Here is a 22,995-nt window from a genome sequence, read left to right on the forward strand (position 1 = left end):
CGCCACCTCTTCATCAATTACCTATGATTCTTATTAGGCCGATGGACTTTGCCATTGCTTCTGGCCTTCCCTTTTCGACTGACCGTCTTTCCTCTTTGGCCTTCGATTGTTCAGCTTCTTTAACCGATCACAGTGTTATTTTTTTCTGTATATTTATAAATAATTTTAAATCTATAAATAGATATTCAATACTCTTAAATTAATTATAGCTATATCATTATTATTATATCAATTTCATCATAGTAATATTTTATTCTTCTGACTGTAATTTTTTCAATTTAAAATTTTCATGTAAAATTCTATGTTGATATATATATATATAATTGATGATTTAATTATGATTTATTTTAGATCCAATTTCGTTTAATAGTTTTTCAGTTCATCATTTCTATTAATCCTCTCGCAAACAAGCCCGATGAAGAAGGAACTGAACTTTCAGCATTTACCACTAAACCAAGCTTTCCATAAAACAACAGTACAATCACTGACTACAGAGGCTCAACACAAGGGCCCCAAAACAGGAAAGCTACAACACAAACACAAAGTCAGAATCATACTTACATATATATATATATATATCACATTGATGGTCATGTCAGCTAGAACAGAAAACGAACAAATTAAGCCCTAAAACCCAGAATTAATTAATCCAGCAGCAAGCTAGCTAGCAAGCTCTTTGCAGCTTAATTAAACCCTAGTCCCAGCCACGCCGGCGCTGCCCTTGAGTGCTGGATCGCCGGCGCCGACCGGGCCGGCGTATTCAGTGTCCCGGTAGCCGGGCCCGTACCGGCTGCTGTAAACGCCGGCGTGAAGCATCAGGAGGTAGAGCAGCTCGGTTAGGGCCAGAATTATTACAAATGCTTCCAATATCTTCAGCCGCCACCCTCTGTGCCCTCCTACGTTTATCTGCTTGCATGCCAGCCTGAAAATCATCACATCTTTCAAACCCGATTGCGTGGTTTGTGGAGTATTGCGTGTCGATAAATATAAAAGGAAAGGAAAGGGATAATGCATGGTCTGCATACCCAAAAGCCAGCGCAGTGACAGCCCAAGCTACCAACGACGATGAGACTGCGGCGGCTAAGCTGTCATTCCTCCAGGCTCTTATGTGGTTTCCGCCGGCGAATTTTGATACAATCCCGAGCACCGCCGCCAGAATTGAGAAGGTCAAGAAGAACCCGGTGGCGCCATTTCCCCCAAAGCCTAAGAAAGATGGATCGAAATTAATGGGTTCAGTTCTTTCCATTTCCATGCGGATTAACGCTAATTAATGAGAAAGATAAGACCAGTAGAACGAGGAAATAGAGAACTTACTGGGATGGTGAGTTTGGCCATTGATGTAGTGGTTGAGGCACCAACTAGCGAAACCCAAGACGATGAAGTACATTACTAAGTTGAGAAACAGCAATGGCGCCGCCACGTTCCTGCCCATTCTCATGGTCGCCATATGTGGGTATCCTCCTCCTCCTCCTCCTCCTCTTCTTCTTCTTTCAATATGATTGAACCTGCAGAATCTATATAGCTGTCACACAAAACCTCCCCCTTCAGTTTCGTTTCTTTTTGGGTCTCGTCTTAGGTTGCAGATAGGATTCGCATGCATGTGTGACACGTGTTGTGTTGGCTGCCACTAGCTTACAAGTGGTCGGACACTTGTCACTTTCTAAATGAGTTCTCTCCACTCCCCCTCCTTCAAATTTTAGAATAGGAAATATTATATGGACATAGAGTTGTGATATTTTGGTAATATTTATGCATTAATATATATTTATATTAATATTTATGCATTAATATTAATGTTAATATAACATGTTAATTATTAGGTACAGTTTCTAGATACATGGATATTTGAAATTTGATTTTATGTTAATGCATCTTCTTTGTAATTTTGTCTTTTATAACAGATACATGTACCTTAATTATTAAGGATGTATGTACAATATGTTGCAGCCTCAACTTCCTCGATTGATCGATCAGAATAACAACCATTGGAGTATTCAAATGAAAGTGTTATATGGCTCTCAAGATCTTTGGGAGATTGTTAAAAATGGTTATGAAGTACGTACCATTTGATCAATCAACCCCTTTATCACAACAATTGACAATGTTGAAGGATAATCGAAAGAAAGGACAAGAAGACACTCTATTTCATTTACCAAGTGGTGGATGAAGCAATTTTTAAGAGGATCTATGCAGTGGTTAGATAAAAAAAGAACAAGACTCGATCTCTTAACGAGACCTACATGGGTGAAAATAAAGTAAAACTGGTTCGACTTCATAAGCAATTAAAGAAGTGAGTTTGACTTGCTTAAAATGAAAAGTGTTATGAAATTGGATCGAATACAAACCACAATCAAACCAATCAACCACACATGAATACATAATTTAACATAAAAAATTCAAATTGGGAAAAACTACGATATAAAAAATAAAATATCACTAATCAAAATTGGTAATACAAAAGTTATGTTGACACACAAACTTTGTGTCTGATTTCATGTGACATGAGCACCTATTTATAGACCTAAACTCATCTATGGATAAATATAGAAAATCATATCCTGATTAGAATATGACAAATGAGGATATTCCTCCAGATAAGATAAATCTCAGATAAAATCGAATTTGACAATATCGTAATTACAGTCAAATTCAAAGTTATTGTCACAATCAAATTAGGAAACTCAATCACAGATAAACAAGAATTTTGAGTCATAATTATCACAAAAAAAAAAAAATTGTGAAAGAATACTTTAATCATATAGTTTCCATAGCCAACCAATGTCAAGGTCAATGGAGAACAAATTTCAGTTCAGCAAATTATTGACAAAATTCTTCAAAGTATGACCCCAAAAAATGAACATATGTTGTTGTTGCTATTGAAGAATCAATTATCGCCGACGAGAACAATAAATCGGGTAGGTTTTGAGTTGGGTTATTTTTAATTTTTTTTATTTTTTAATCAAAGAAGAAAAAGAGAGAATATAAAATAAATTAGTTATTTTACCCTTTTATTTAATTAACAATAAATGTGGTTATTGTTATTTCTCAAATTTTAGAGATTTTTTTTTGTAATTTTGTCAAATTTTAAGGGTGTCCTATTTCATTTGGGACGTGTTTGATAGCCATTTTTTTTTATGGAAAAGATAAAATTTTCACTCAATTTTTAACTTGTGCATTGTTTGACAGTCATTCTTTTTAGGAAAATCATTTTCCTTACAATGGTCACGTGAGGATATTTTCCTTCAAATCATGGAAATCAAATTCTTTAGAGGGAAAGAGATGGAATTTTCCTGACAATTGAAAAATGCAGGTGGGCAGGATGAGCGAAAAGGGCTGGGAAGGGGGTGGTGTTATTTAATAAATATAAATATATGTATAAAAAGTGAATATATCAAAAATTTAATAATTAATAAATATAAATATATGTATAAAAAGTGAATATGTCAAAATTTTAATAATTAATAAATATAAATATATGTATAAAAAGTGAATATGTCAAAAATTATATATAAATTATTTCTTTGGAAAACAAAAAAAAATAATTTTGTAGTTTCATTTTTTGAGAAAATAATTTAATTAATTTAAAATACATTATTATTTTAATTTTTTTTACAAGATTTAATATTTTTTAATACATTTTCATCATTAAATTCCATGAAAAATGTGTCATTTTTCATAAAAAATAATGCCTATCAAACACGAAATACCAGGAAAATAATCAAATTCTATGAAAAATATTACCAATCAAATACTAAAAGATGAAAAATAACATCATTTTTCAGATAAAAAATTATACCAATAAAATAGTTTAAACTTTCAATTTCTAGAAATTTATTTTCTCTACAATTTAATTATCTAGAATTCATTTTATTTCCGCTCAAATTTTACCCTTGCAATCAAAGACACCCTGATGTTCTTCATTTTCTTGGTGTCAATGGAATTTGGTTCGGGCCCATACAAGAGTGGGTGGGCTGGGACCATTACAAATAAATCAGTTTGGCCCATGTAGTTTCGGACAATAATTCTTGACCCGAAATCCAAAGTCCAAATCTGATCGGAGCTTTTAGGCCCCATAATTCCCCTGTCAGCATGCACCCCCGGGGGGGGGGGGGGGTTTTTGGACACCCTATTTGGCTTGCTCCACTCATGGGGAAGCCGGATTCTGTGTGTCCAAACACTCCAATATAGCTGACGTGTTGTCGCGTAGGTGGGAGGTAGGCCCCACAGGATCGCAATACAGTATACTTTACTCTTTTATGGGTTTTATTTTTATTTTTTAAATATTTTGATATTGGCAGAACAATATATCCAATATATATGGATAGATGCCCTTAAAAAGAATAAAAAAAATGGATAATTTAGATAAAAATTGATAAATTATTTATTTATGTGATGGGTTTTATTTTTATTTTTTAAATATTTTGATATTGACAGAACAATATATCCAATATATATAGATAGATGCCCTTAAAAAGAATAAAAAAATGGATAATTTAGATAAAAATGATAAATTATTTATTTATGTGATGGGTTTTATTTTTATTTTTTAATTATTTTGATATTGACAGAACAATATATCCAATATATATAGATAGATGCCCTTAAAAAGAATAAAAAAATGGATAATTTAGATTAAAATTGATAAATTATTTATTTTTGTGATTAATTATTATGAGAGTGATTTGAACAAAAAAGAAAAATAATTATTACAAGACCGAAAAATTCGTAATAAAGCGAATGGTTGGTTCCACCATTGCCTCTTCCCTGGTTTCAACTGCAACAACAGGAAGCCACTCTCTCTCTCTCTCTCGTTCCCTGTTCCTCTATGCTATGGAAATCTTCGAGTTCGAGACTGTCTCTGCAAAACCCTAGAACCTTTCGTTGTATCTCGCTGTATCCATGATAAAGATCCAGTCTTTTTCTGTCTAAAAGCATCTCCTTCTTTGTCTCTCTCTCTAGAGAACCCCAAGAAATGGCTTCTGTCGTCCCATTTCTAGACCTGAATCTCTTCCCGGATCCGCCGGCAGCAACCGGGGCGACCAGCAGTGCTGGGTTGTTAATTCCTAAATTGGAGCCAAAGGTGGAGCCCCTTGATGAGCCAACCCCTGCGCAAACCCAACCTCACCAACCTAATTCTTCGAGCCCTAACCCTAGGCTTTGTTTCAATTCTCTGCCGGATTCTTTTTTCAGTGAATTGAACTCCAACTCCGCCGATTCGGTCCAAGGTACGGACAATTCGCCGGACGGGAAAAATGTCTACTCGGAGTTCCACCGGATTTCGGAGCTTTTCCGAACCGCGTTCGCCAAGCCAATGCAAAAGCAGGAGAGGGTTGAGGTCGCGGTTCCGGATCCGGATTCGAAGGCGATCGTTCCGGTGCCGGATGAGAACACTACGTCGGCGGCCGTCGTGCCGGCGAGACGAAAGTGTAAGCCGCGGTCGTCGGAGTTGGTTAGGGTTATGAATATGGGAGCCGACGACCATAGATACTTCAGGGATGTAGTGAGGAAGACGAGAATGGTATACAATTCACTCCGTGTTTTTGCGGTGGCAGAGGAGGAGAAGCGGTTCGGGAGGCGGTGTCGAGCTGATCTAAAGGCGGCGGCAGTGATGAAGGAACGGGGCTTGTGGTTGAATCGCGATAGGCGGATTGTGGGTTCAATTCCAGGTGTTTTTGTCGGGGACTTGTTCTTCTTTAGAATGGAATTGTGCGTGGTTGGCTTGCACGGCCAAGCTCAGGCTGGAATTGACTACCTTGGGGCGACCCATAGCTCAAACGGCGAACCAATAGCGACCAGCATAATCGTGTCTGGTGGATACGAAGACGACGATGATCAGGGTGATGTTCTTATATATACTGGCCATGGCGGGCAAGACAAGAACTCCAGGCAATGTGTTCATCAGAAACTGGAAGGTGGAAACCTGGCATTAGAGCGAAGCATGCATTATGGCATTGAGGTGAGGGTGATTCGCGGGTTTAAATATCAAGGAAGCGCCAGTGGTAAGGTTTATGTCTATGATGGGTTATATAGAGTTATTGATTCATGGTTTGATGTGGGTAAGTCTGGTTTTGGAGTATACAAGTACAAGCTTATTAGAATTGAGAATCAACCACTAATGGGCAGTGTTACTCTGAAGTTTGCTTTGACCCTTAGGACCACACCATTATCAGTCAGACCATTGGGTTATGCGAGTCTGGATATTTCGATGAAGAAAGAAAATATCCCAGTTTTTTTATTCAATGATATAGATGCTAACCATGAGCCAATGTATTATCAGTATATTGTTACGGCTATATTTCCACCTTTTGCCTATCATGAGGAAAATAAAGGTTGTGATTGTGTTGCTGGGTGCATGGATGATTGCCCCTGTGCTAGGAAAAATGGGGGTGAGTTTGCTTATGATCAAAATGGTATTCTTGTAAGGGGCAAGCCAGTAATATTTGAGTGCGGGACCCATTGCCGTTGCCTCGCTAGCTGCCGAAATCGTGTTAGCCAAAAGGGGGTGAGGAATAGATTAGAAGTGTTTAGGTCAAATGAAACCGGATGGGGAGTGAGATCGCTAGACTTGATTCAAGCAGGTGCTTTTATTTGCGAGTATGCTGGAGTTGTTTTAACTAAGGAGCAAGCCCAGATTTTTGCAATGAATGGAGATAGTTTGGTGTATCCGAGTCGGTTTGCTGAAACTGAAAGATGGGCTGAATGGGGGGATCTGTCACCAATATTTACTGATTATGTCCGTCCAGCATATCCATCAATTCCTTCATTGGGTTTTGCTATGGATGTATCAAGAATGAGGAACGTTGCTTGCTACATGAGCCACAGTTCAAGTCCTAATGTTATGGTGCAATTTGTGCTCTACGACCACAATAATTTGTTGTACCCACACCTTATGCTATTTGCAATGGAGAATATTCCGCCTTTGAGAGAGCTTAGTCTTGATTATGGAATGGCAGATGAATGGACAGGAAAGCTTCGTATTTGTGCTTAGCTAAATTTTGAGTAGGTTCTGTTTTCAACTGAGGTGCAGGTCAGTGTTTTGGGGTGCCATATACTCAAGGTAAGCTCATGTTCTTTCTGGGTGATTACTTGGTCTTTAAATTTGAACTTTTTGAGCTTGTATCCGCAATTATCTGTTTCCTTTTTTGACTGATAGCTGAATTTGGTTCATATTCTTCTATGCCTTGTTTTTGCTTTAGTTCAGTGTCAACTCTCGTATCTATTTTTTGGTGATTTCGTACACATTGGAGGTTAACCTTGCTGGAGATGACAAGAGAAGGTGAAGAAATGACACAGAATATCCTTACCTTTTGCTTTCGTTGAAGGCATACAGGAAAGGGTGAGGGAGAGATTTTGGGGGGGGGGGGGGGGATGTGTCCAAATTTTGTCGTTCTACGTTATTCCAATTATGTTCTGGAGGATTTAATCGGTTGTTATGCATAGCTGTCATGCAGTTGTGCACTTGTGGCCACTGTGATATCAAATGCTTTAACCTATATGCTTTAATTTCCATTTGAATTTCTTATAACCAGCAAGACTATACCCTATAACGTGGAAATTATCTAATTTGTTGGTACACACAATGGTCCAGTGTGTGGCCAAATTTTGCCGTTATACATAATTCCAATTCTATTATGGAGCATTTAATTGGTTGTCATGCATGGTTCTCACAGAGTTTGCACTTGTGACCATTTTATATAAAATGCTTTCAACCTTTGTGGTTGAATTTCCATTTGAATTAAGAACAATAGCTGAAAAGACTATACTATAGAATGGCAGTTTCCTAATTTGTCAATACACTATGGTACAGTATGACGACTCTGAAGAAATAACCATTTGAGTTAACTTGACTTGCTTGTTTGCTTGCATGGGGCTTGAGTTCCTTGCTAAATTTTGCCGTTGTACATGATTCCAATTCTTTTAGGAGCATTTAATCTGATGCTATGCATGGTTGGCATGCAGTTTGACTGGTGTGCACTTGTGGCCATTGTGATATCAAATGCCTGCACCCATATGGTTGAATTTCCTGTTGAGTTAAGAATTATAACAAATGAGACTACACTATAAGATGGCAGTTTTGCTGATTTGTTGGTATACACACAATGGTGCTTGGCTGGCTTGCTCAATGACTGTGACTTCCGGAACTCTGAGTAGAAAAACTACCTCAAGTGATGACTGTTATGCAATTGTTTCCTACATACCCATGATGCCTGTAATAAATTTAAAGAACTTCTCTTTTGTGGCAGTGGATGACTACATTAAAGGCCATTCAATACCCAATTACAAGCTTATAAAAAGGGAAATTTTCAGATTTCTCTATTGCACTATAGTTGGCAAGTTATGATATTATATGATTGTCATTCCTCTTATATGTACCATATTCTGTAAAAAGCAAATCTCATTTTGATATTAGAAAGGTCAAATGTTATGGTAGTGTTTGTTACTTATAATAGGAGTTTCATCTGAAATTGTGTTGTGGGTTCATGATATTTGCCTTTTAGAGATCTCCTGTTTTTGTTTTTTGTCATTTGTTTTTCTTTTTTGCTTAAATATAACATGTAAACCAAACTGAATCATTTTATTTCATTAGAAATTGGCATTTGTTGGAACTAGTGCCTTGTCATGCAACAATGTTTTTATGTTTGACATTGAAGATGACTAAGGAGTCCTGTCAATTTAATTGATATATATATGCAGGTGGAAAGTGGACACTCTAAAGCAACATATTTTGTGGACCCAAGTTGTCAGTATCTAATCCTTGGCAAATGCAAGATCCGGTATCAGATTATTAACAAGCTTTTATACTTGCTCTCTGTTGCTGTGGCCTTGTCATTTCATGGTCATAGATCCTAACACTAAAGGTTCCAAATGTTCAAGGGCATGATAAAAAGATGATTATTGGACTGAGAGGAACTTACAAAGCTGCTGCTGAAGTGATTTTGTGCATCTATCTCTCGCCATGTTTTAGATAGAAACTTTGAATGCACAAATATTACCAGATATTATATGGACTCTTATACATGATCCGTATATATGAAATAAATCCAGTTTATATAGTGTTTGTATAGGGACTGAACTGTAGCATAACTGCATCTGCAGATGGTTGAATGTAATATAGTTTATATGCTTTCATCATTTATTTAGATAAGCTGCTGCAGATTTGTAGTTGATCCACAGGCAGACTAAAACTGTGGTTCCGTGTTTTCAGTTATGCAAAGGTTAAATGGAGTCAAGGAGGCAGATCCTTTTTTTTTTTTCTTTTTCAAATCTTTGTTTTTTTGGATTGTGTGGGTGTGAATCCTGATCTTACATTATGAAGTAGAGTTATAAATAGTGCCGCAGGCTATCATCATCGTTGACAGTCATCATCATCATCGGCTTTCGGGTATATACTTCCTTCTCAGATCTAGGTATGGTTGAACAACTTTTTTTTATTTCTATTTTCTTTTTATTTCAATGCTCGTTCCTAGATCTGGGCTTTGAATTTCTTTCTTTTCTTAAACCCTAATATCATTCTCTTTACTTAGATCTAAACTGACTATATATATATGTATATATATTTTCATTTTTTAGTTTTTAGTCTTAAAGTCTGTTGCTTTCGAAAGGTCATTCAACTACTTCTGAGATCAATATATATTTTTTATTTTTCAGTTGTGTCTTTTCCCTCAAAATATTTCTGGGTCTGTCCTGGTTATTTCATTCCATGGTAAATATATTTTAGAATCTTATAATCAGTGTTGTCTGCAGAAACTGTCAACCTTTTTTTTTTTTGGTACGTGTGTTACCCTGCAAATTGTGTGATTAACATGAGTTTAGGTGATGATGCTCTGGTCGTTACTGATGTACTATTGATTCATGAAAGCAAAGAGCTTGTTGCTGGGGAAATTGATAATTAACAGTGATGTATTGTGTGGGTTCATGATTTTATATGAGTTAAAAGTTTGATTATGATATGATTGAGTGTGCGTAGTTTTTTCCACTTATTCACAAATTTGTTACCTTCCAGTGAAGTTATTTTCAGACAGGTGCCATTTTTGTAGATATGTTGTGTGAGGAAATGTAATCTGAATTACACTGGATGAGGTCAGAAAAGGGTCTCCCTCATACCCATCTTTTGGTTTGACTTCTCTTTTAATATGTTGTTATCAGGTACATGCAATGCAATCATTTTTTTTTTTGCTTGAAAACTTGCCTTGTGATCTTGCTCATCATTGTTTAATCGTTGATTCTTATTTGGGTCTTGTTTTTCATTTTACGCTTCCTTTCATTTGAGTCTATAATTTAAGGTACTCCCTTCCATTCTTGATTATCCATACAAAGATTCTCTTTCCCCCCCTATGTATTAGATCTGGGATTCTTTAGTTGTTTGCCCAAAATGTTGTTTAATGGATGAAGGAGGGGTACAGTTTATGGGATCTGCTGTCTCTCCATAGAAATTTTCAACTATCAGATTTTATTTATTTATTTTTATTTGTGAAATTTTTAACTTTGAGAACTGTTATAAAATCTGTTAGGAAAGGATTGTGGGGTTAATTAAATGAATCTGCTTGCTGGGACTGCCCTTAATTGATGCATTGTAAGTCTATGGCCTTTGGAACGGTTTTGGTAGATTCTATTTGGTTTCATCTTTTTCCAAATTGCTGCAATGATTCTGTTGTGGGTTTGTGGTTGCCGCTCCTAGAAACTTGCAAATGATGAAGCCACTACTTCAGTGATTTGATTTAGGCAAGATCTTCAACAATTGAAGCATTAAAAGGTACCTTCCTAAGTGGTGTTATTTGGGTTTATTATTATTATTAGTGTTTATTATTCTTTCTTTCTTTTTTCTGTTTACTCTGTTTTGTGGATATGTGGGTGCCGGTCCCGATCTTACATTATGAGGGCATTTTGAGTAATTAATTAATTTTACTCTTGTTTGTGGATATGTATGTCTTCTGCTGTAGACAGATGAATCGAGTAGATAAGCTCTTAAATCAAGTTAATCAGTTAAACATTTTGATATGTGGGCCGTTAAGCCTTTGACTTCATTGAAATCTCATTTTGACATTACAGTTACATTGTGTCTAGTTTAATCCTTGGCATATGAAAGATCCAGAATTAGTTATTGACAAGCTTTTATAATTGTCTGCTGTTGTGGCCTTAATTTTCTCAAGAATTAGCAAGATTTTGTTGTTTCCAGCTCCGATAGCTTGGCAAAGCATGGTTCCAAATGACATGGATTCACTGCATGTACATACTTAGATGATGCCTAGTACAGATGAGAGAGTTACATATTGAAAGAGCAAATTTAAACATTCAGACATGGCTCTTGATGGAAGAACTATAGCCCTTGTCATAGTACCTGGACCACAACATCACACCTCCATAATTGGTAGAAGCAGCCTTGATTGCTGGAAGCACTTGGAAGTGAGTTCAGAGGCCGGAATGTAGCCACTTCCGGCTGCTTCAGGCGATGCGGGCAGGCCCAGAAGATCTTGGAGGCCGGCATGTCTTTATTCCACTGCTTCCAGGCATCTTCTAATTTAGTCACGTCACCAGAAGAGTATTGGCAAGTAGGGTTATTGTAGAATTGGACCCAAACATAGTCAAAAAGTCCCGTCTTCAAGGCATTTCCAACCCATACATCAGGAGAGATGCCCTGAGGGGCTGCAGTCAAGTACACCTTTTTGCTCTGATTGCTATACCCAGAAAGAAACCTTGCAAGTTCATCCCAGTGTTGGTTCATTCCCCTTCGATGTCAAAGTGGATCCCATCCAAAACAGTGTCACCAAGAGGGCGAGCAGCCAACTGGCCACCCAAAAAATTGTCCCAAAGATAAGTCGCAACCTGCCTGTTATCCTCGGTCGAGCCAAGGAAGTAGCTCCCCGTCCCCCCTCCCAGTGAAAAGCATCACACCTTAATGCCTTTGGCCTGACATGATTTTATTTCAGGGCTCAGTTTGGTGCACTCGTTGCTGTACGGATCGCAGTGGGCTGCAAGGTTGATCATTGGCGTCTGACCGTTGCCGAAAGTCGGCAGAAAAGCTATGTTCACAAAATCATAGTCTCCCGTGGCACAAGCCCCTGCCAGAGTCCCTTCATTGCCATTCTGACCCCAATAGACTGCAATTCCTGCAGCATCACAACCAGCACCAAGCAGTAGCATTACCAGGAACAAGGAGAAGAATGAAACAACTACTCTCTCTCCCACACTGAAATGCCATAATAAGGTGCGTTATATCCTTCTAAGCTCTGCTTGATGAAGCTTTGCTTGAGGCTTGAGCTGTGTGGCATTTATAGCGAGAAGGCTATTCCCACAACAAGAGCTATTATTTTGTACTTATTAGGGAGACTTAGATTAGATTAGCAACTAATTAATCCCCTGCCATTATGCATTAAAAATTCTGATTAATGCGGGTTTGGTTTTCCGTGGACGCTGTCTGTGTTAGATTAGAAGTGAAATGAAGCTTAATTTGTTTCTTAGTTCTTGTCCACCCCATTGTGGCAAATCCATCTTGGCTTAGATTTGATGTTTCTTTCGTTGCCCAAAGCTCAGCATAGATTGGTTCCATTAATTTGAACAAATAACCAGTTAGGGGGTGTTTGGCTTGGCAGTTTGACTGCTTATAAGCTATTCCTTTAGCTTATAAGTTGTATAATTATTTAATTATACGTTTGTTGAAAATTAAAGAGATTAAACGCTATCAATATAAAATGCTGTTTTAACAACGTTTTAGAAAAATTTACCCCATTTTTTTTCTCATAATGCTATTACCAACTTATTTCGTTAATCAAGTTATTTATGATTTTACTCTCAAACAACAGTCATATTTCTAACCTTATTCCTCTTTTTCATCCTTTTACCTTCTCTCTGTCGTCGCCTTTGTTCGTACCGTCGCCGCCTTCATATCTTTCATGGCTATGGTCGCCTCCAATCCCATCTCTATCAGCATCATCATGCCTTTTGCCCATCGCTCCATTGCCATCGTCAGGCCCTCTGTCCATCACCTCCATCGCTGTTGTTGTGCCATCCATTCACCTCTATCTCTCTCTCTCTATATATATATTTAATATATATTTTTTAATATTTTAACAATATATTTAATATTTTTATGAATTAAATTTAAAATTTTAATATAAAATATTGTCTTAATATATTTTTTAATAATTATATATAATTTATTAGCATCTAATGGTAAAAAATTTATCAGTTAAATGTTAATTTATAATTTATTTTTATTAAAAATTAATATTTTTATAAATTTTATTAGTATTATTCAGTAATATGTTTATTTTAATTTTTTTATTATGTTTTGATAGTTTATTATTTTTTATAAACTAAATACATAATTATATAAATTACAGATTAAAGCATATTTATTTAAATATAATTATCAATTTAAACATTTTTTTTAATAAATAAGAATTAGATTAAAAGAAATCAACGCGAAGAGTGTCTACAAGAAAATACTAGGGCATACCCCATTGCAAGACTAAAATTAGAAACTAACACTAATCTCAACATCCCAATAAAAGACATGGGATCAAAACAAAAAACAAAAATACATTCCTACCAAATCTATTTAAGCATGAGTAGTGATTAACTCACTCACTGCTCCAAAGCAAGATAAATTGCGAAGAGCAAATAAAGGAGCAGCGAAAGGGCTTCAAATCATCTCCCACCCACCATGACAAACTCCAGAATCAAGCACTTGAGGATTGGATGGCATGACAAATCAACCACAACGGCATCAATTCAATGCCTTCCCTGCCTTAAGAACCCTATTATTCTTATGATGATGATGATGATGATGAGACTGCTATTAAGAAAAGAATTCACCAATTCTTCATCAAGAGATCCACAACAAATGTTTGGTTCGAATTTGTAGAACCTCTTCTTGCTTCATTCCCCTGTCATTTGAATGCTGCCATATATATATATATATATATATATGTGTGTGTGCGTGCGCGCGCGCGCTAATGAATGAAGTCTCCTGGAAGGCACTTCTGAGGCGAACGAGGAAGAATCCAACAAGGTGGCGTCATAATCCCGGGCATCACGTCTGGCTTAAACACACGTCTGATGCTGTCATCTTCCAAACTGAACAGCCCCGCGTCATGGCTCTTCATCAACCACCAATTATCTTGCGTGAAATATATTGAATTCTTCTGGTACTGCGGGAAGTCCTTGGCCGACACTGCAATCGATTCGTTCGCACCCACAAACAGCATCTCATCGCCCAGAGACTCCACTTTCTCCCACTTTTTCCCGAGAAAATCCAGCTTATAGACACGAAACATCTTTGCCCTGTGTTCAGGAAGGTGAAGAACCATCTCATAGACCATCCCTCCGTCCTGTCCGTCGAAGATTCCGGTGTACCTTACTGCATACAGGAGCTGGCCCAAAGACTCCACCAAGTAAAACTGTTTGCAGTCAAGATCAATGTCGACGAACATCTCTAGCGGGAAAGAAGATTCAATTGTCATCTTCCTTAATGGCGTCGAAGAACTGCCCAAGTCCCAGACGTCAACAAATCCCCTGTTGGATAATGCATAAACATGGTCTTTCCAGCAGATTATATCGGCATAGTTTCTACCTTCTCTGGGTCTGCTCCAATGGCTATCTCCACAGTTTGTGTAGATAAGATTACCCCCAACGGAAGGACAACTATAAATGGCCGCCACACCGTAGTTGCGGCCGTTGAGAATAGGGTCTGCAAGTAAAATGGCTTTATGGATAAATTTCGTTGGAGCCGGGGGAGGATGAAAGCCGACGTCCAAGAACGGGTTGAAGATATATGGGTTTTGTTGCACTCCCCAAATCATGAGCCACCCTCGCGACGATCCCATCCTTCTGCAAGTCCAGTCCAATTCATGTTCATTCCTCTGCTTTAGATTGTATAGCCTCCTCTCTCCGAGATCGAGGAATTGGCAACCACGAACGTGATGATAAACGTTTTCTTCTTCGATGGGATTAAGCACCAGCCATGGGGTTGAAGCTTTGGGCTGTAGAGTAGCGGTGAAGATGAGATGTGGGCTATGGTAACTGACCGCCAAGAGTTGCAGACGCCTCTGCAACGAAGCACGTCAATGAAGGGCAAGCGGTCCAAGATGAGACCTAGAAGGTCTGTCTGAATGTTTGCCCAGTCTGGTGAATGTCTTCCATCTGCCATTGCTCTCAACACGACACACCAAGACCGAAGGATTTTAAGGAAATTTAAGAGACGTGAAGATGATGGGTATGTGATGCAGAACTGAGAATAAGAAATTCAATATATGGAAGATGAAGATGATGAAGGAGAAGCATGCAATCCAACGCTCTATTTATGTATAGAAGAACAATTAGTCATAATCCAACTAGATATTAGAGTACTCCTAGCTAGTCTTGATTAATCTTACTAACCCTAATCTGTATATGATTAATCATTGTGATATGTAAATATAGATATATTATATATATACATGTGCATGGCTTTAATCAATCCTAAGTGGAGTAGGATTAGGAAGTAGATGACGATTTGGATAGGGAAATTGAGTCCATCTCTGATAAACATCTCCAAACATTATTATTATTATTATTATTATTATTATTATATTTTCAATATGTTTTAAAATTATTAGAAGAAATATGGGATCCAACATTACAAACCCACGTCCATTAAATTTTATTTTATCATAATTCAGTCCCTTTTCTTTTATGGTTCTTCATCAAACTTAACAAAATTAACACAATATACATTAATAAAAACCTCAAAAATCACTAAACCAATCTTTTTAGATAACGCAGATAATCCATTACACGTACTTGGGAGTTTGAATTATTACAAGATCGTAAGATTAAATTTGCCTCCGTGTGGCCGTCAATAATCTATATCTATTCGACGGGTCAATTTGTCCGCTCAAGCCGAGAGTGTGTCGGGTCGTGAATTTTAAAGAATGTGGGATACTTTTGAATGAAGGCTCTACGTTAATAGGGGATCTCTCAAGTTTTTCACGCTAAACAAAAAAAAAAAAATTCACTTAAATCCTAAATCTTAAATACTATAATCAAGTGATTTCAATTTTCATATTAATATAAACCAAACATAGACTTTTGTCTCTGCGTTTTTATTTTTTTTCATGTGATTACTTAAATTTTTTGTTATTTTAATTATATTCATGGACGCACATTTTTTAATCAATTTAATTTATGTATTTTGACATTTTTTTGTGTGATAACTTAAATTTTTTATTATTTTCTTTACACGCTTGAACTTGTATTTTTTAATCAATTTAACTCATATATTTTGATGTGATCGGTATTTATCATATCACTTTATCTTTTTTTTACACATAAAAGTATAAAAATTAAATTAACTTGAAAATCAAGTTCAGAAATATAATCGAAACAACAAAAAGTTCATGTGGATACACACAAAAAAAAATGTAAAAATATAAAGACAAAAATATAAATTTAGCCTATTAATATAAATTATTTTTAGTTTTTGTTATCAAAATTTGAAAAAAAAAAAATCAGAGACTAACGGTGTAAATTGACATAATACTAAAAAAATATATAAATATAAATTCTTAATTTGAGTGGACAAAAAGCGTGGTCGGCAGGATTCGAACCTGCGCGGGCAGAGCCCACATGATTTCTAGTCATGCCCGATAACCACTCCGGCACGACCACCAGATGTTGTATTTTCTTTTCTAGAAATAACTAGATCAATACCCTAAACCTCCCTTATCCCCCAAATCGCCCACGTGTGTTGCAGAAATTATCCCGCAAAATCACATCTTCAATCCCCTCTCTCCGGTTCTGCTCTGGCCGCCATGAATATCTTTTGTGCCATTCTCCGCTATTAGGGAAATTTCCAGTGTTAGATTGTGGAATTTACTGCCATATATTTGGGGGGCACTTGTCTGAAATCTTCTATTCTGATGATTCTGGTTGAATGTCTGAGATTTGTAAGCAGAATTCTTTCTGGGTATTTTATAACTTAGTTCTTAGATCAACTTTGCTCAGTATATATGATAGGCCTATGAATACTCTTCTCTTTCTGGTGATTGCTTCATGTATAAAGATACCCGACTTTAGTGACTTTACTGCCTTTTGATTGCTTGATGTGGGCATTGGATTGGGAAGCCACTAAGATGCATATTGCGTTCTTCAGAGTGTTTTGATTCTCACCCATCTGCGAACAAGATATATTATCTGGTTATTTGACAATTTTTTTCGGTTCTTAAATCAATTTTAGCTCCTCTTTCGGATGATTTTTCATGAATAAAGTATTTCTTTGCTTTGCAGAAATTGCCTTAAAATTGCTTGATTTTCTCACATTGGACTGCCTAACCGGCGAGATGGCTCTGACATTGCTTAGAGGGATTCGAGCCCGCCCTTTTCTGCTATATCCATCTGGATTATTTTCAAGGAAACATGGTTTATTTTATTGCACGATGAAGAGCACACAAGCTCAAACTACAACACATGAAAAGCAACAGCTCCAAGTGAAAATTTCAACTGAGAAAACCCACTCCAAAAGACTTGATAAAGTCTCAAAAAATTATGAGGCAATTATTGGTATAGAGACTCATGTACAGCTGTGCACTCTTACCAAGGCCTTTTGTAGTTGCCCTTACAATTATGGGTCTCAACCAAACACCACTATTTGTCCTGTTTGCATGGGTTTGCCTGGAGCATTACCAGTTTTGAACACAAAGGTCATTGAGTTCGCTGTAAAACTGGGCCTTGCACTCAATTGCAAATTGTCTTTGAATTCAAAGTTTGATAGGAAACAGTACTTCTATCCAGACCTCCCAAAAGGTTACCAAATATCTCAGTTCGATATCCCAATTGCAACTGGTGGTTTCATTGATTTGGATCTTCCAGTTGAGTTTGGTGGAGGCCATAGAAGGTTTGGCATTACCAGGGTTCATATGGAAGAGGATGCTGGAAAGCTGCTTCATACTGGAAATGGGAGCTCCTCAGAGGTAATTACTTTCCTTTTACATTTTATTTTTATTATTCAGTACGTTCTCCTCAAAATGGGACCTCTCTTCGAATGTATTTTTCCTTTTTCCAAGTCATTAGTTAAAGAGTAATGTGGTGCTTATGACTTTGTCTTGTTTAATTGCAAAAGGAGAAAACTTGTTTTACTGGTTGTGGCTTTGATTTCAAGATGCAGTTCCATGAATATTCACTATTCGTTACTTCTTTCATATTTCTTTCCCTGGAACTGTCATTGGGTTGTCTGAAGTTTATAGTGAAATTTGTGGGAAGTGTTGAACCTGTTGGTTCTCTGTGCAGGTTGATTTGAACAGGGCTGGTGTGCCTTTGCTTGAAATTGTTTCTGAACCTGATATGAGAACCGGTATTGAAGCAGCAGAGTATGCGGCTGAATTGCAAAGGTTGGTTCGATTTTTGGGAGTGAGCAATGGCAATATGCAAGAAGGTTCGCTTCGTTGTGATGTCAATGTCTCTGTTCGGCCCATTGGACAATTAGAGTTTGGTACAAAGGTAACTGCAAATTAGTTCTGCAGCCTTTTACCATTGAATTAGAATCTGAGGGCAATTTTATTTTTTTCAAAATTTATGCAAGTCACTCTTAGTTTATGTTCTTGTTGTCAGCTTGATGAAATGTGGATTGAATATACTTTCATAGAATCTACTAGTATGAACAGATCTGAAAGTAGTCACTGTCTGATAGGAATACTGCATGATCATGAAATTAGTTAATAAAATGAAGCAGTCAGGCAGTATGGAAAGTGAAGTGTAGTGGTGGCAGATAAAAAATGTCAATGAAAAAAGTAAAGGCATTACTTTCATTGTTGTATAGCCTCTGATGACTGTTGAATTAAGTTTTTGCATGTTTAAAAGAAGACTGCAGTTAGTCTTGGTGGCAAGTAGAAGTTGAGAAAATTTTATAACTCTAGGAAAAGCAATCATGTTCATCAATGAGTTCTTCTAAAAGAAGTGTTGATTCTATCTAGCCCAAAAAATAACATTTTTTTTTTCTTATCATTATGCTTTGTTTGAAGTCTTTGAAAAGGAGTGTCTAATGTTGTTCTTACTCTTTTGCAGTCAATATGTTTTACCTGAAGGATAGAATAGGTGAAGACGTGTCTTCCAATAGATAAAATTACATTACCACTTTAAGATATGAATCTCAATGTTATTATCAAAATGGTATGATCTCAACTTATCTTTGAATTGTGTCATGAGTGCCATGCTGGAGCTTTTCCATTGTGGTTCTTTGAGATGAGCCCATTATTTACCATTATAACTTATTCCTCTGTTGGTGTCATTTGGGTGCTTAGGAGTGCTGGGCATGTAATATGTGTGCATGTTTACAGTTTCTAGCAGTTCTTAAGTTCGAATCCCCTTTGCTTCAACAGGTTGAGATAAAGAATTTGAACTCTTTTTCAGCAATAAATAGGGCCATTGATTTTGAGATCTCAAGGCAGGTTTTTCTCCTTAATGAAGGTCAGAGTAATCAGATTGTACAGGAGACTCGCCTTTGGGATGAGGGAGCCCAGGTTACTGCCAGATCTTACTTCTATTCTAGTATTATAGTTGTCTGGACCCAATTACATGCTCCATAACTACTTATATGATTCATTAACCTTCATCATACTGCTAGAAAACAGTTACAATGAGGAAGAAGGAAGGACTTTCTGATTATCGCTATTTTCCTGAGCCTGACCTTCCAGAAATTATTCTCAGTCAGGATTATCTTGATGGTATTTGTCATTCTTTACCTGAGCTTCCAGAAATGAAGCGTCGGAGGTATGAACAAATGGGTTTAAGCATGCAAGACGTTGTTTTCCTTGCCAATGACATAAATGTAAGTGGTTTATCCACTTGCTTCTAGTGTTTTTTACTTTATACTCTACTTGTTGGAACCCTGTTTCTAGTTTACATTCGAGTGCTTAAGGTAGAAATGTTACTTGAATTAGCAATCAATTTATTCACACCACTTGATTATTCTTAAGACTGATACAGTAAAGATTTGAGACCATGGCTCATGGAATTAACCTTGCCAATAAAAGTTCCTATAATATGCATGCTTCCCTCTCATGTTACCGAATTCCAGCCAGCTTGGTGAAACAGCACAACGATGCAGCCATTCTCTTACCTACTTTTGGCATACCTTTGGAGAATACTATCATGTGCCCTTTTCTCTCCCTACCTCACATGCCATGCATACTAAAAGCTCCTATAAGGCTCAACAAGCCCAATACGAATTGCTGCTATATGAAGTCCCGCTACAGAGCTTAAAATAAGATACTAGGAACAGAACTTTAAACTGAATTTTCTTATAATAGGTTTACATCTTTAAAACCGACTACATCTTCTTAAGGGTATACGTGTTACTCCACAACACTGAAAAATACTGTAGAAGCACATTAAGTGCTGTTAGTGGGAACTCAAAAAGTCATCCAAGATCTAAAGACCTCATGAAAACATCTCATTTTAGTGACACCACAAAATTATAATCAATAGAATCAAAATTTATTACCCTTGAACAGATCTCAGGCCAAGTCTTGTGGCCTAGATCGCAACCCTTATACGATCATGTTCCAAAACAGCATTTGCCTTTATTGCTTCATATCATACAATCAATAGCTTAATACTGTAGAAGCACATTAAGTGCTGTTAGTGGGAACTCAAAAAGTCATCCAAGATCTAAAGAACTCATAAAAACATCTCATTTTAGTGACACCACAAAATTATAATCAATAGAACCAAAATCTATTACCCTTGAACAGATCTCAGGCCAAGTCTTGTGGCCTAGATCGCAATCCTTATACAATCATGTTCCTAAACAGCATTTGCCTTTATTGCTTCATATCATATTGTCAATAGCTTAACACTTGGTCATGAATCATGATTAATGACTTAAACCTTTTTTTTTGGTCCTCTCATTGCATGAACATTGCAGGTTGCAGATTTCTTTGACTCAGCTATTGCCAAGGGTGCTGATGTAAAACTTGCTGCAAATTGGATTATGGGGGATATTGCTGCCTACATGAAAAATGAGAAGTTATCGATAAATGAGATTAAACTTACCCCAAACGAGCTGGCAGAGCTGATATCTTCGATAAAGGATGGTACAATTAGTGGAAAGATTGGCAAAGAGGTATGCATGTATATCCCACCCAGCAAATGTTTTGCATGTAGTCTGGTTTGATTTTATCATCCAACCATAATTTCTTTCGCTTAAGGTATGTATGTCTCTTGATTTCATGATGCCTTAAGAACTAAAATTATAAATTGTTTCTTTTTATCATTGAGATAAAGGGAACATTAGGACCATATGGTACAGTTGTGCAGCAACTAAATTTGGCTCATCCAAAAACCCAGTAGAGGTGGCATGTTTGTAGTATTAATTTGTCTACATTTTCTTGTAGTGAACGGGGGTGGATCTGTGAACTGTTGCATTAATGACCTTGAGAAAGAGTTTTAGACAGTTCTGCATACATAACGTGTTGTCTTGAGTGTATGAAACCCACACTTAACTGCTTTTTTCACAGATACTGTTTGAGCTGATGGCAAAAGGTGGAACCGTAAAGGGATTGATTGAAGAAAAGGACTTGGTCCAGGCAAGTTCGTTCTAGAAATTTCTACACATGGACATGGTCAAATTACATCACACAGACTGCTCTATAATACTATTTTCAGCTGTGTAATCATACTTGTAGAGCTTGATCCTCGCAACCCATTGAGTTTAACGCAAATAATCTGTACACTGATCAAACTATTGTTACTGAGGTCCATCTAGCATTACAGAAAGTAGATCTTAAGACATTTTTTTTAGCTTAACAACACACCATTTCCCTTTTAGCCTAAAGTACATTCTTAACTGTTTGTCCATTCCCCAACATATTCTTTTGAGCTTTTATCATGATTGGATGCTAAATTGATGATGCTTCTCTCATTTAACAGATAGTAGACCCTGCTGAAATTGGAAACATGGTGGATAAAGTGCTTGCAGAGAATCCCAAGCAGCTGGAACAGTATCGCGGGGAAAAACTAAGTTACAAGGTTACTTTGCTGGCCAGGTATTGATAATATCATTTAGGCTCTTGTCCTTTTGCTTGGAACTCTTCTGAACATTGCAGCAAACCATTCAGGTAATGAAACTATCGAAAGGTAAGGCGAATCCTGGGCTTCTGAACAAGATCCTTTTGGAGAAATTAAGCGCCAACAGCTGCTAATATCAAAGCTGTGTTACTGCAAATTACTACACCATTTAGCCATAACATTCTGGCTTTTTCGCCCCCCCCCCCCAGCTCGCCGCAGATATTCTGCTCAACTTCTTGTGAATTTTTCAGTGCGTGGTTCCTGATGGATTGTGTTCTGGTGATTTGGTGTTCACCAACCTCACCTTGTCCTTCCTTCAAGTTTGGAACAAGTCTGAATTGTATACTCACTTTGAGCTTCAGCTTGGTTTATAGCAACTTCTAGTTTTTGCTTCAACTTGAGATGTTTTCCTCTTCTGTAAAGAATTTTCTTTAGAATCCTTTAGCTGTCAAATTGAGTCCATGATGTTCTTGTAACCTCATCTGGGTTAAATTTGTTAGACACATTGCATTAATGGAGCAAAATGTTTTGAAATGATAAAAAGGAAAAAGTCTAAGATAGTGTCTCTGATAAAGTGAGAGATTTTTGCAAGTCATGAGGTGTCTGTCCGCTTTACGGGAATGTTATTTGAATATTTAAATTTAGGTTAAATAATATAAATAATTATTAAATTATATACTAAGATATAAAAAAATTAATAAATTTTAATTTATAGTAAAAAAGGTTCAATTTAGTAAATAATTTTATAATCATAGTCAATTGTTGTTAGATAGGATTAATATAATGTTGGCGTGATTAATAGTGTGAAAAGTTAAAATAATATAAATGGTTATTAAATTTTACACAAAAATATAAGGAGATCAGTAAACTTTCACTAAAATACAAAAATATCATTGAAGTTGATATTAGTATAAAAATTTTAGTATTTTGTTAGAATTTTTTAGTAAAAATTAA

The 22,995-nt window shown here is 36.6% G+C and overlaps 4 protein-coding genes, 1 non-coding gene and 1 pseudogene across 8 annotated transcripts in view; 2 read left to right on the forward strand and 4 right to left on the reverse strand.

Annotated features, from left to right (window-relative positions):
* Positions 1-661: 661 nt before the first annotated feature.
* LOC127798695 (membrane protein PM19L-like) lies at positions 662-1,458 on the reverse strand. Its single transcript, XM_052332242.1, has 3 exons — positions 1,315-1,458; positions 1,026-1,203; positions 662-922 (listed from the first exon to the last, which is right to left on the reverse strand). Exons 1-3 carry the CDS (start codon positions 1,445-1,447, stop codon positions 688-690), a joined length of 546 nt encoding a protein of 181 aa, XP_052188202.1. The 5' UTR covers positions 1,448-1,458; the 3' UTR covers positions 662-687.
* A 3,302-nt stretch (positions 1,459-4,760) lies between these two features.
* Positions 4,761-22,995, forward strand: part of LOC127800425 (histone-lysine N-methyltransferase family member SUVH9) — a 36,362-nt gene continuing 18,127 nt past the window's right edge. For 2 of the 4 annotated variants that reach the window (XM_052335021.1, XM_052335023.1), the window contains exon 1: positions 4,761-7,057. In XM_052335021.1, coding sequence (XP_052190981.1) covers positions 4,973-6,988 — 2,016 coding nt within the window. In that variant the 5' untranslated portion in view covers positions 4,761-4,972 and the 3' untranslated portion in view covers positions 6,989-7,057. Of the gene's footprint in view, positions 7,058-7,959; positions 8,645-8,694; positions 9,133-22,995 lie in introns of those variants that run through there. The other 2 variants (XM_052335018.1, XM_052335022.1) reach the window with 2 other exon arrangements.
* Positions 11,293-12,161, reverse strand: LOC127800428 (acidic endochitinase-like; annotated as a pseudogene).
* Positions 13,953-15,148, reverse strand: LOC127799123 (F-box protein At4g35733-like). The gene is made up of 2 exons (XM_052332865.1): positions 15,027-15,148; positions 13,953-14,829 (listed from the first exon to the last, which is right to left on the reverse strand). Exons 1-2 carry the CDS (start codon positions 15,146-15,148, stop codon positions 13,953-13,955), a joined length of 999 nt encoding a protein of 332 aa, XP_052188825.1.
* On the reverse strand, positions 16,566-16,647 carry TRNAS-AGA (transfer RNA serine (anticodon AGA)). Its single transcript has one exon. It is a non-coding gene; the product is annotated as a tRNA-Ser (tRNA).
* LOC127800427 (glutamyl-tRNA(Gln) amidotransferase subunit B, chloroplastic/mitochondrial-like) lies at positions 16,724-22,582 on the forward strand. Its single transcript, XM_052335027.1, is given in 10 exon segments — positions 16,724-16,925; positions 17,266-17,948; positions 18,265-18,474; positions 19,353-19,493; positions 19,598-19,801; positions 20,900-21,097; positions 21,492-21,564; positions 21,908-21,979; positions 21,982-22,019; positions 22,092-22,582. Coding segments are annotated over 9 exon segments (1,650 nt in total). The 5' UTR covers positions 16,724-16,925; positions 17,266-17,318; the 3' UTR covers positions 22,176-22,582.

The sequence above is a fragment of the Diospyros lotus genome, chromosome 4 (genome assembly GCF_014633365.1).
Source record: "Diospyros lotus cultivar Yz01 chromosome 4, ASM1463336v1, whole genome shotgun sequence".
Lineage (NCBI taxonomy): Eukaryota > Viridiplantae > Streptophyta > Magnoliopsida > Ericales > Ebenaceae > Diospyros > Diospyros lotus.